The 14,549-nt window shown below is 36.9% G+C and overlaps 1 protein-coding gene across 1 annotated transcript in view; it reads left to right on the top strand.

Moving 5' to 3' along the window:
- Window positions 1-14,549, top strand: part of Ift57 (intraflagellar transport 57) — a 72,582-nt gene that overhangs the window by 9,035 nt on the left and 48,998 nt on the right. Inside the window, exon 5 of the mRNA XM_004643968.3 lies at window positions 4,027-4,095. Coding sequence (XP_004644025.1) covers window positions 4,027-4,095 — 69 coding nt within the window. The remainder of the gene's footprint in view (window positions 1-4,026; window positions 4,096-14,549) is intronic.

The raw sequence follows: 14,549 nt of genomic DNA, 5'->3' as shown, positions 1-14,549 counted from the left end.
GTATACATATGTAAATATTTTATTAACAACCACTTATGATCTTGAATAGATTGTGACTAAAAAAGAATTTAGAACAGAAGAGAATTTAGGATTAACACATTCTGCCTCATATGAATACTGTTAAATCTCTAAGGAATTACTTTATGCTTCTCAAATTAGAATGAGTACTACCCTACAGAAAATTTTTAAATGCTTTTAAGTAACTAACAATATTTAACTTGTTTAGCTGTGTCTATACTTTCTGTGTCTAATGTTTCTTTTCGTTCAGGAAGCTATTTAATCAACTCTCTACAACAGAGTTAAGATGGTAGAGACAAGGGAATTTTTTTCTTGAGATAATTCTGTCTCAGAACTAGAAATAGATTTATAATTCCTTTTCAGAACTAGAAATAGATTAACTGTCATGTTGTAGAATGTGTATGTGTATGCAAAAATAGTAAAAAAAAAAAAAAAAAAAAAACCCTTAGTTTTTGCTGTCGTAAACCAATTAAAAATTTTACATGATTTCTCTAAATCAACAGATTGCAGATATATCCTTATTTTAGCTTATATAAGTTAGTGTATGTCATAAGGGTGCTATTGCTGGATTAACTGTAATATCAAGAGATAAGATAATTAGACTGTATCCAAATAGAATATTATATAGCCATTAAAAGTTGTTATAAAGACACTTTAATGACATCTGAGTGACAATTTACACTATGATATAATTGAGAAAAAAATTATAAATTTTGTCATCTTAAGAATTTAAAAATATGTAGAAAAATTCAGTATGTTAATACTAGTCATAAATGGGTAAAATGTGGGTGATTTCTTCCCATAGTTCTTCATATGTTCAAAATTTTAACATGAACGTATTTGTCATATGTGTGTGCACATGGGCATGCACTGGGGACTTCTGTGTACCAGTCTCTTGATTTTTTATTTCCTTGCTCCCTTATTATTGTGCTACCCCACAAGACCACCTTTTCTATCTCTCATTCTTCTGGCAAAGGCAAGCTGGCTCAGTGCTGAAAAGGCTTATAAAGGCGGCGTATTAGTCCCATTGCCAAAGTTTGTTAGGTGGCTGAAAGATAGTGAAAATCGTTTATCACACCTGCTTAGGCAGAGCGCAGAGGTTGGGGTTCAATCCCCGGCAGCCTGCTGTGCTGGCCCCGCCCTCAGGGCACACTGAGAGGGCTATTGAGACTGGGCACGATGACCCGTGCCTGTTATCCCAGGGCTTGGAAAGTTGAAAACAGAAGAATCACTCCAAGTCCAGTGTAGACCCTACACTAAATACAAAAAACAAAACAGACAAAAAAACAAAGTTCTGTTGTAATCATTTAAGCAACTAGAAATTTTCATTTTTATACTGGCCAAAATAATATAGGACACATTGATAATTTCTTTTAAAATATTAGTCCTCTCACAGAATATTCTGTGAGAATATTCCACAGGTAGGTAATCATATCCATAGTAATTAGTAGCAAGAATTTTTTTTTTTTTTTTTTTTTTTTTTTTTTTTTTTTAGCAGAACCAGGGATTGAACTCAGGCTCTTGCACTTGCCAGGGAAGCGCTTATTCCACTGAGCCATCTCCCCGGCCCCAAGAAAATTTAAAATGTGAAAATTAGTCAAAGAAATGGTCAGAACTTGTGTTTTTTGAATTGCTAAGATTTGAATCCTAATTTATTTTAAAACTTTCTTCTAAGCCAGGTTATAGTTGAATTCCTTTTGAGTAATCTCTTAGCAATATTCAGTAACTTAAATCTGTTGCATATGTATTAGCCTGGGTTTTCCAGAGAAACAGAATCAGTAGGGATGCGCACATACACATCTTTATAAAGAGATAATTATAAAGAATTGGCTTTTCTGGTTATGGAGGTTGAGTGATCCCCAGCTCTGCTTTTGGCAAGAATGCTGACTGACCCAAGAGAGCTGGTAGTATAGTTCCAGCTAGAAGCTGAAGACCTTAGAAACAGGAAAGCCAAACTGATTAGTGTAAGTTTCAGTTTGAGTCTGAAGGAAGAGATAGGCAGAGATATGAAGTATCTCCTAGCTTTTCTGTCCTAGTCTATAGCTTTAATAGACTGCAGAGGCCGTCCAACCTCAGAAGGGCAGTAGTCTACTGGCTCAAATATCTCATCCACATGTACCCTCATGGACACGACCTGAGTAGTGTTTAGTCAAACATCTAGGTATTGCCTGCCCGAATCAACACAAAATTAATGATCACATGTCCACCTGTTTCAGCTTGGTCTCAATACTTGATTTCCAAATAAATACAATAGTCAGATCATAATTCTACTTAATTTGTTAGTTGGCCTGCATACAACAGGTAATGTACTGTCCTCCAGAAAAGGTGGCAAAAACCTTGGATGATAGAGTTTCTTCTTGACATTTTGTAACTTAAATATCGTGCTGTAAAACTAACATAGTTAAATATTTATGACATAATATATAACATTAAATATGTCAATTATAGTATACCATGTTGCATGATAAAACATACTTACATATTAAATATTATAATTTTATTAAATATTTAATATGATACAATAATGTTAAATATTAAATATCATGGCAGTCATTACCAGTACATCTCATGTTGCTTGATAAAGCCATAAAGGAGGGAAGAAAACTGAAACATTTACATACAAATCTATTCTTCCCCGCCCCCCCAGGCCCTTGCACTTGCCAGGGAAGCACTTATTCCACTGAGCCATCTCCCCAGCCCCTACGTACAAATATATTCATAACAAAATAAGGCCGACATTGTCATAGCAGTGCAGCTCTTATTTGTAACTAGCTTCTTTCACTCCCCAGTCCACAGTGTTTACCTTGAGCAAGCACCACAGCTGACTGTGGTTCTGCTGGCTGTAGTGACCCAGACCTTCATTCCTAAAGTGTCTGGACCTGAAGAAGTCCTGCATAGATAGAGTCGGTATAGTTTCCCACTGGCCCACTCACACAGAAAAGCTGAACAGTTCTACAAGTGGAAGTGTTTACCACTAACACTCACTTGTTAGTTGGTGTTTTGTGAGATCATGTGACTAGAAGACCAAGTTTTATAGAATATTCTTAGTAAATTTGTTTCACCTACTTGTCACTTGTCATCACAGAGATATTTGAAGAAAAAGGGAAGCTCATGTTTGATTCTGGACACTTGTAGGAGCTACTCAGCCTCCACATTTACTGTGTATTAGCAGATGATCGCCTCTCAAAGGTCATTTCATGTTCATATCCCCACCTCATATCCAGGTCATCTACAGCTGGAATCTGTCTGAACCAACTGCTAAATAGATTTAATGCTCAAAGGCCCTAGACTAAGCAGTACTGGTAACCATTGTTTTACCTCATAAAATTTGAGCATGAAAGACTTATAAATCATGTGCATCACTATGGTGGGTCCCTGGAGCAAATGAGACCCTTTTGTTCAGGTGGTCTTATTCTTGTCCATTTCAGGCATACTGCCCAAAGTTTCCATAGATGATCTCCACTGTCGGTTTCAGATGTGTCACTTGGAACTGTTATCTTGTGTTTTTGTGTTAGTGCGCAGTTGGGATCATGGATCTTTTCCTTCACCTCCCTTCTTCTTTCTTTAGTGACCAGGGGGGGAAAAAGTTCTATTTAAATATCATCATCAAGATAAACAATATAGCTCAGTGTACTATGCACCTGCTTTGGCAAGTGCAGGTACCAAGGTTTGATCCCCCCCCAGGGCGTGATGAGCCAGTGACCGAGTCTGGGTGTGGTGGCACATGCTTATAATCCCAGCACTCGGGAGGCTGAAAACAGGAGGACCACTATGAGTCTAAGCTGTGTAGTGAGACCTTATATGGAATACATAAAATGAAAAAATAAAAAATAAGCAACACAAACTGCTCATACCCCTACTTTATGCATGTGTTTATTAGGCTTTTGAATACAATTTGCTGAGGTGGTCTTTATATCAAACTTAGTATAGCTCCATATGTTATGTATATGAAAGCTGGAAACACATGTTTATAAAGCTTATAATTTTAATTTTTTAAATTTTCCTAAGGAAGAAGAGACAGATAATGAAGAAAACTTTATTGATCTGAACATTTTAAAGGCCCAGACCTATCGCTTGGTAAGTTTCATTGGCTGTACACAGGACCAACAAACAATGTAGTCAACTGGAAATTTAAATAAAACAGAAGATAATGTTAAATGCTATTTTATATATTATTTGAAAATAGCTCTGAAAATTGTTTCCCTACATATAAAATGTTGCAGTTTTAACAGTAATAAAGTCAAGAAGCAGCCTTCTCTATACCATTAGAATCAACACAGTGCTTCTCATGCAAACTGAAAATAATTAATTTATCTGATGGCTTTTTTATTATAGAAAAACATAAATTATTATTTCAAGTTATTTCCAATTAAAATAAGACAGGATTGAATGATCTTGTCTCCTCAGAAGATAAGTATGTAATATATTATTTGTCCTTAATTTTTCTTTTGTCTGAATCTTCAAGTTTGAATCTAGTTTTGACTCCTATCATCAAGACTTTCTTGGGGCTGGTGAGATGGGTCAGTGGTCTAAAGCACCTACTTAGAACAAGCTTAGCAAAGCACAGGGACCGCGGTTCAATCCCCCAGCCCCACATGCCAGCCAGCCCCGCCCTCTGGTGGGCTGAGCTGGCCACACACACATACACACACACATACATAAATAAAATTTTAAAAAAACTACGTTACCTCCTGAAAGCTTTAAAAAAAAAAAGACTTTCTTGACCACCCTACCTCAAAGTTATCATTTTATTTATTGTTTATTGGCTTAGTATTGGTAATTTTTATTGTTACTGGTGTGTGTATGTGTGTGTGCGTGCATGTGCGTGTATCCATTGACCAGCTTGAGATAAACCCTGACATTGTACTTATCTTGTCTAATGTATGCCTTCACTTTATTGCTTCCTAGGATTCTAATCTTGGGTAAATACCTTAATTTGTTGTGCCTCATCTTCTTTATCTATAAATGAAATGAAAATGTCATATGTTTCATAAGATTTTTTTAGATTAAAAGAGTTATTACATGTAAAGCATAACAATACCTGTCACGTACAAAATGTTCAGTGCATGTTAGCAAGAATTAACCCCACACCTTTCTAATGTTCCCCATCCAGTATGAGTTATAAGCTCCTTTGTAGTGGAGATAACTAGCCCTTTTTATGTTCCTCATAATGTAAAATACAGGGTATTGAATAAATACTTCTTAAATGAATGAGGGTGTTTTTATTCATTGAAAATTATAATAACAATGTTAACATTTAAATCAAACATATAAGCTCCAGTTATAATAGTATCTTACATTTGCAGATAATTCTGTAGTTTTTAAATTATTTTAAATACATTCTTTTACTGACTTGAGGTAACTAAGCAGATGTTATCTCCTTTTTATAAATTTAAACATTAAAATATATAACCTTTGAGACAGTTTAATATTATTTATTTATTCAAATTTTTTTAGAGAAGGGCTTGCTATGTAGTTCAAACTAGCTTGGAACTCACAGTGCAGCCCACATTGGCCATTTCACAATGGTCCTCTTGTCTCAGCCTCCCCAGTGCTGGGATTACGGGTGTGCTCCACTGCATCTGGCAGTTTAATCTTTGAGAAAGCTAGTAGATTTAGTATGTAAGTTTTAAATTTTTTCTAACAGGTCTCTTGTTTGTTTCTTTACATGATAACAGGAGTTCAACAAGGTGGATGTATAGCTTGATTCCTACCTTGAGTTTGTACACCTTAGTGTTGGTGCTCATGTAGTGCATGTGTTAAAGTATGACAAACAGGAAGAGACAGAGCCGGTTATTCTAAGAAGAAGCTATCGTTGTATTTAAATATGTTGATGATGGAGAAGTCTATGAAGCCCTTGGATTCCCCCTGTACAAAAAGTTTGACTGTTAGAAAGGATTAAAGTAATTTAATTTGTCATTACCATTTCCCCATTTCTGTTAGTCCTGATTTAATTGATTATCTCAGACTACTTAGGAAAAGATTTTCCTCCTACATGTGCCTTTTATCTTAAGTGTTAGATCCTCTTGACAAAAGTTATAGAGTATGATGGTACATTCTTTATTCTTAAAATTTTGTGTGGTTACATTTTCATAAGAGGGAGAAATTTGAACACCAGGTGTTTGTGGATGGTCAGCCATGAAGTACTAATGAAATAGGAAGCCCTTTCATATTTTAAAAACTCTGGCAGGTGTATAATATCGCCTGTGGAAGCCATCTGCCTGAGACAGCTGTTCTGACTCCAGCTTCTGATGGCTTGTGCCACTCTTTCCTCAAGACAGAGCTGTTGTGCAGGTTGGTAACTGAGACTGAAGATGCGCTGTGTCCTGCCACAGGTGGATCTGCAGATCAGGAGAAATGCCACTTTAGCAAAGTTGAGCATGATGAGGGTTTTCACTGGTGTGAGGATGATACTGTCCAGGAAACTGATGTAACTGTTTGAGTGACTATTCTAGCCCAGCAATGTATGATTGCAGAAATCCTTCCTTCCCTGGGCTTTGAAACAACAGATGCTTCTACAGTCATTCAGTTCATACCTTTTCACTTAGCTGTACTTTTGACAGACCCTGGTATATTATATTGTATATTAATTATTGATTTGTTTATAGTCTCAAACACTAGAATGTCATCTCTACAGCAGAAGCTTTTTTACTGCCTATTTTTCTCCTGTGCCTGGTGTGTAGAATCTACCCAATAATCATTACATATGTTTCTTAAATAGGGTCTCACTGTGTCCATAGGCTGGCCTTGAATTCACTGTGTAGCTCAGGCTGCCCTCAGACTCACTGCAGTCCCCCTGCCTCAACCTCCCAAATGCTGGGATTACAGGCAGGCATCATGACCCACCAGCTAATCAGTAATATTTCAAGTATGATATGTTCTAACACATTCTTAGAGACAAAACATAGTTTAGTCTTCACAAGAGAAAAGCCTTTTACGATGTTGTTTGTTCTGTGTATCACGTAGACTATAAAGGGAGAGATACACATACATTCCTTTCATCAAAGTGAATTCTAGACCTGAGAATTGTGCTTTGAAGTACCCTGATATTCTGAGAAGAGGGGATGCACAAGCATTTTTCTGAGATGAGGTGATTCGAAATTAGAGAAAATGTAAGCCAAAGACATGTCACAGGTTGTGTTCTCTGGAAGCAGAGGTGACAGAGTTTGGGGTTGGAGGTGTTTGTTAGAAGCAGATGCATATGAAAGAAAGGGGTAGAAACAGAATTGAGCAGAGGGAGAAGTCTGGTTCCTCTGCAGGCCCAAAAGAAAGACTTGGTCTTGTGTGGGGCTCTGGAGCAAGTATTTGCCTGACCACTTGGGCACTGGAGGCAGGCTCTGTGGGGCAGGGCACGTTTATAGGTGAAGTGGCTCTTGCGGGTGAGACGACCTCTGAGAGAGCTGACAGTAGGCTGTCTGCTGGCCACATCAACTGCAGCTAGGCAACAACTCCTTCCTTCCAGGAAGACCTAGTAACCTGTCCTCTGTAATACCACAGCATATCTAAAGCCTGATACTATGAATTTGAAGATGTGTAAAGAGATCCTGTCTACCTATTGACTAAACTTGTAAATGATTGCCTATGGAGATTGTGTCACGAGAGGAGTGACGTGAGCACTGAAGAAAGAGAAAGCTGTTCCTTCAATGATTCATGCTTTCAGTGGTGAAATTGCTTTGCTTGGGAAGTAGATGTGTTTCAGAACATTTATTTGGTTGGAGATTTAAAGCCATGTATTTAGGACCATTCTTACTACATGATTTTCCCCTGTAATTTCTTTAATTATTTTAACAAGCATAAAACTTTTCAGTAAACAACTGCAATTAATAATGGAGTATGTCATCATCCAAATTGTCATCTGTAGGTTGTTTGAATTTTGAGATAGTCTCTCTTAGAAGGAATGGCTCTTACACTGGAGAGGGAGCCCGCAAGTTCTACTTTTTCTGTATTTCTCTAATTATTGAATATCTTAAAATCTGGAATTTACGAAGTCACCCTTAGAGTGACTGGGGAGGACACTGATTCTGAATTAAAGTTCTTAACAGTTGTGGTGATTAGGGGTACAGGGCAGGGTTCAGAACTGCGGCGGGCCAAGCAAAGGAAGAGGATATGGTTGCAGAGCATCTGCCAGGTGTGCTGGTCATTTCTGTGTCTTTGTGAAGTGTGACATTCGTGAAGGCTGCCTGCGCTCTCCTGGTGGCTGCACTCTACATGGTCTTTGTAGCGTCCCTCTTCATTGTGAAGCCCAGCGGAGCCGAGTAACTGAGCTCTGGTAGCACAATACAGATGTGTCATTCTCTCCCAGTGAAAAAGGATGAGAGGGAGCTGTGTGCTCTCAGAATTCTATTTTTAAGTACCCATCACTTCATTTCAAAACAGTTCTTTCAAACATGCCACAGATACTATTCTTCCTTGAGATGCTAAATTTGAGGTTTTAGAAATGAAATCCTAAGCTATACAACATAAAACCAAATATCTCAAAAGGTTTAAACACAATTGGTTTTTAAGTACTTACCAAAAACTCGTACCAAGATTGAGAGACTTTTTGCTTAAAAAGCAGAAATTGAAAGGAAGTAACAATATGAACTTAGAATAAAAACATCATTTCAGTTTTAGAATGTCATCTAGGCACGTCTGCAGTATGGTAACCAAGTAAGGGAAGTGGGGGATCTGCTGTGGTTAATATCTGAAATACTTCAAATTTTCTGCACTTTAAATATGATTTACACCTTCCTTCTGGACAAAAATGTTCTTTCTGAGCCGTAAAATCTACAAAAACTGTTTCACAACATAGTTTGCTCCATAGATTGCTGTCAGTTCTTACTCTTGCTTGAGAAAAGTGCTTTTCTTTCTCTTTCTCTGAAATACTTGCCTGGTAGTTAGACTTCTAGTCTGAGTTCTGAGAGTCCAGGGTCCCAGGAGAAATTATTAAAATGTCTCACATCTGAGTGTGACAGAACACATTATAACTGAGCAAATACCTTTATTTCTCTGTAACTAACCTGCACCACCTCCATCAGCTTTACATCTGGAGTTGAATAGGAAATGTGGGTTAGAAAAAAATACTGCTTCTCCATGCTCAGAGAACACTCAAATAGCAGGTCGTGTGGAGTCTGAAAGACAGCTATGCTTGATCTGTAGTGTGGCTTTTGAATCCATGCTTGCAATAGAAGAGACTTTATTTCCATCTTGATTTCACTGGGTTTAGCAAGTAATAGGAAGCGAGGGCTTTTTAAGGTCTCTTCTAGACCTTCGAGGTAGGTATGACATCCTCAGTTAAAGTCCTAGCTGTGCGTCGCAAGGCACATGACCACAGTAAGTTAATTAACCTCTCTGTACCTCTGCTTTCTTATCTATAACATGGGGTACAGTTCTTCCCAGGTGCATTTTGAGGTTACTGTAATTTATCTTGTGGGACAGTACCTGCTGAGATACTAATATATAGTACTTGATGCATGCCATATTTTGTATAATTTTTCACCTTTCCTAGAGAGTGGAATTCATTATCAGCATTCTTATGTGAAAGAATGAAACCTTAATCCCTCAATATTAGAAGTCTTTAGATTACTGCCTGTATTTTTGCATAAGAAGCTTACACAGGATACAAGTTATCAAGATACTTGCATTTCCCTGTAAATTAGGAAGGCCTGGTGATGTCATAGTTTTATTTTCATATTCTGTCCCAGAGATTTTTTTTTTCGGAACCAGGGATTGAATTTAGACACTTGAGCTTGCCAGGCAATGTCCCAGAGATTATTACTGAAGGACCATTAGACAAATTTTCAGTCACGTGAGGTTTCTTCTATACAAATGATGGAAATGTTTGGAGCAGTAAAAAATATATATGTATGTTATGAAATAAGATTTTTTTCAGGTATAATTTGAGAACTGACATTCTATAAAAACAGAGTATATTTCCCAAACCAACAGTAACAGCAGATATTCATTACATAATTAAGCATGTTAGATAAATGCCCAGAATATGTACGTCTTTAGTCCTCTATAACCCACATTCCTTAAATCTACCCACCTCTTGCAGCCCTTGTTGCCACCCACCCTACCCTGGTGGTGTCCATGCTTTGAGCCTGTGATTGATTTTTATCCAGAAAATATAGGTATTTACCATGACCTGTAAATGCTGCCTTTGAAGTACTTATAATTGTCATCCCTTCAGCAGTTTCAAGGCCAGATTCTTTGATTACTGTCTGGACAGTAGTGCTGTAGACCTCCATGATCTTTCGTCCTTCCATACCACCTCTTTTCCAAATACTAGTTTAGCTTACTCCCCTCTCTGATTTATTTACACATAACTTTTATAAGATTACTCAATTCACTAACTTGCAAGACTTTTTACTGCTTATAGATTCATATACATAGATTAAAAAGCAGTAAAGTTTTGGTGAGGTTTTCCAGATCCTTAGCAAATTGAAAACTGTCCATACAGCTAACTTTGTTTTCTTTCACAAACCCTTACATTGCACTGGCTGGCTGGCTCTTAAGTGTTCAAAAGTTCTACGTTTAAATTCTCCCTCCTCAGCGATACCCTTTCCTTATCACACCAGCCCCATTTCATTCTATGAACCAGAAATTTACTACTACCCAAAAATCTTTATGAAACATGAGTGGGTGCTTTTGCATGAAGCTTTTGTTTTAGTCACTGTTATTAGACTAGAGCTGTATGTGGCACATTATGGGTGCTAAATAAATATGTGTGGGGTAAGTAAGTGAAGCTGTTGTACTTGCCTGCAACCCTTCATTGCCTCTTTTCTGGCTTAGATGAACAAAAAATCACATTCCTTGACCTATTTTAAGGTCTTTTACAGTGTATTTAACTCTTGTTGCTCTTCAGTATTCATCTTTCTGGGGCTGGGGAGATGGCTCAGTAGAATAAGCGCTTCTGTGGCAAGCGCAAGGGTCTGCGTTCAATCCCCGGTTCCACCAAAAAAAAAAAGAAAAGAAGTTCTTTGAGTATTCACCTTTCTAAGCCCCAAGTGTCCTTTCTGGAGAGTTTCACACACTGTGTTCATTCTGGTTTCAGTATTCTGGCTTATGTTATTTTCCTCACTATGAACACTGGCTTGTCTCTTTTCTGCTTTTCTATATACATATTAATGAGGCTAAATTTAATTTTACTATTCCATTAAAACATACTTCTTTCTGTCATTCAAACCATTTACCACCTGTACCAGCCAGTTTTTGAGAGTTAAACTTAATTTTATCTAATTGAAAATATTTACTCTTTTTAAAAGTAGTATATGCTCCTTTGTTAAAAAATGAAAGCACAAAAGAGCACAAAGGGAAGTGTAAAAATGTCTCCAAACCTTATTATTGAGAAATAAACTTTGTATCCCTTTTCTCTTAATTACCTTGAGACAGCATAAATCAGTAACATACTAAAACTGGGTAAAAGGAATAGGGATTGCTCTGTGCTGACTGTGTAACTTCTTGTAAGTCTGGAAAAAATGTGTGATACTGGCATAGAAATAGATTCCTGAATAAGTTGAGACCGTGAAATAATTGAAATATGTGGTGATACTACTATACGAAGAATGCTAATCAGTGAGAAAAACTGAACTCCTCAGTTAAACGATGGTGATGTAAAAGGCTTTTGGTAAAAAGTCTGGGCTTCCTCTCTTGTATATTATGCCCAAATAAATTCCATATGGATCAATAACTTTTTAAAATAGAGACAAAATAATAAAACCATGAGTAACAGCTGTTCTATTCATAGATAGAATATGTGTGTAATGATGACAAGAAAACAAAAAACAAAAATGCTGATAAATTTGAACATTGAAATTATATTATGGGGGACCTCAGGAGACAGCTTGGCAGCATAAGCACCAGCATGGTAAGTGTAAGGTTGCAAGTTTGATCCCTGTTACTAAAAAAAAAAAAGAAAGAAAAAAGAAACTATTATAGGGGCAGGAGACAGGAAACATCATAAAGTTAAAAGACTAGTGATAAAGTGCAGAGAATAGTTTTACTCTGTATGACAAAGTGCTTGACAGCAGTGTATGGCAGTGTGCTTTGGAAGTTGCACTCGAGGATCATCCTGCCTGGACCTGGGACTTCCTTAGGATATAAGATTGGAAAATTTGAGCTGTCCTGTGTCTGAAGTTTCTTGTTTTGTAAATGGGAATAAGACTGCCTGATTAATAATGTCATTATTGGACATTTAACCCTTGTGTGAAAAAATCTAGTGCCATGTTTGTTACATACATAATGATAATAATTTCTGAAATATATTGAGTATTTAGAATATGCCATGTATTGTACAAATCTTTTTTTCTTTTCTTTTTCTTCTCTCTCTCTCTCTCTTTTTTTTTTTTTTTTTTTTTTTCAGAACCAGGGATTGAACTCAGGCTCTTGCACTTGCCAGGCAAGCGCTTATGCTACTGAGCTATCTTCCTGGTTCCCAAGTCTTTCAAATATATCATCTCATAAGGTTCCTTTTCTAATACAGAACATTCTATTATTGTCAATTTATAGAGACCCTAAAATTTAGAAAATTTCAGTAACTTGACCAGTAACTGGGAAGTGGTGGAGGTGGAATTTGATGGGATTCAAGATTCACCCTTTTAACATTTGTACATTCTGCTAAGACTCTCAAGACAGCTTAATTCTCTCTTCATTAAGTTTTGAGGTTAGGGCTGGCCTGATAGCTCAGCAGACTAAAGTGCCTGCCTAGGCAGAGCACAGTGGCTGGGGTTCGATCCCCAGTGTGCTATACCAGCCCCACCCATGGGGTGTGCTGAGACAGCAATTGAAACGGCGTGGTGGTGCGTGCCTGTAATCCCAGTGCTTGGGAGGCTGAACACAGGAGAATCACTATGAGTCTGATCTATGTAGTGAGACCCTGTAGACCCTGTAGGCCCTGCCCTAAATACAGGGAAAAAAAAGTTTTGAGGTTACTTAATCTTGACATTTAATCATACTTTCAAATTCATCTCAGAAAGTCAATGACTTCAGTACTTTACAAGAATTTGGGCACTGGTATAGATAAGAGATTGCCATATAGGTTTATATACATACATACTACATAGATATAACACATTTATGCATACTTTTTATATACATACACGTACAGATTGTAGTCTTTCTTTAGATGCATAACCATCCTATCAGTATTACCTGGGAGAATAGATCCAGATTCTGATCATAGTTTCAAACATTGCATGTTTGATCCTTGAACTGACTCTGATGGCTGACCCCCATCTGAACCCAAGGTTCGGTGTGGGGTTCTTTAGAACATTTTCTCCAGTTCTCCCCTTGATGTTCTTAGGATCAGTTCTCATCAGTTTCTTTTTTTACCTAAGACCAAATTTTACTCTGATTAACTCACCTCAAAAACTTACTGATATGTTATAAACTCTTTGTAGGCAGGGATTAGATCCCTTTATCTTTCCAAACCAAGCACAATACCTGGATTCTTACTTTGAATATTGTAGGAGCTTAACAAATGGATTATTGGTTAAATTAATTAATTGAAAATGAAACTATTAGATAGCATATGTCTTACTGAGCTTCAACAGTAATAACTGAAAAGTCCAATTTCCCAAATGCTGTGCTTGATCTTAATGTTGTTTTGGAGAGGAACTTTGTCAGGATGATATAAAAATTTAATTAAATGAAAATACCAGCTTATTTCTTTGTTACTAATAGCCTCACATAAAATGTCATTTAATAGATAGATAAATAATTCTAGTTTTCTCAAAGTACCATAACCAAGGCATAATACAGAGTTTTTAAGTGATTTGAATTTCACATATAGAGCTTGCTTAGTTAATGATTCTAGTTACTAAGCATTAAGAAATTTTGAGTGACGAATGAGGTTATGAAATAGATGTGCAAACATGGAAGTAGAGCCGTGGAGTTTGAATAGCTTAATACCATTCTATCAAGCCTAATGTCATTTTCCCCTTTCTTCATTTGGCAACCAGACCATTTCCACCAGTATTTTTAATATCGCCTTGATTCAGCATAACTTTTTGAGTTCTTATATTACATCATTTTAGAACATTAGAAGTAGGAATTAGCAAATCATTGCTAATCATTATGAAATCACAAGCTAGTAAGGGTAAATGAAAAGCCCAGTGGGAAAAATAAACAACTTATGTACTGAGATGTCATGGTGCCATGTTTGAGCTTTCTGTACCTTACTAGCTCAGATTCTGGATCTTATTCACACAGGACCACTGCAAACACATTTTTCCTTTGTGAAAATTAGAGACACATGCTTCTTCCTGTGTGGAAATATTTAATATATTTACAATGGGACAGTCCTGCACCCAGGCTTGAAAAAAGACTACAAGACTTAGCTCTTGTTGCTAGGAAACATGACAATGTTAAGCCATGCAGTTATATGTAAAAGTTGAGCAAGGCAATGATCCAGAGAATATTCAGAAGATTCTTTAACCTAGGAGTTAATTGGAATGATTCTCACCCTGACTAACTATATATACTGATGTGAACTAAGCTACTGCACTGCAGACGGTAATTTGTAATAGTGGTTTCATATTGGGAGTGCCTGT

Source organism: Octodon degus, unplaced genomic scaffold, assembly GCF_000260255.1.
Source record: "Octodon degus isolate 3935 unplaced genomic scaffold, OctDeg1.0 scaffold00187, whole genome shotgun sequence".
In the NCBI taxonomy this organism is placed as follows: Eukaryota; Metazoa; Chordata; class Mammalia; order Rodentia; family Octodontidae; genus Octodon; species Octodon degus.
The sequence above is the reverse complement of the archived record's forward strand: the minus strand, read 5'-3'. Positions and strand labels throughout refer to the sequence as shown.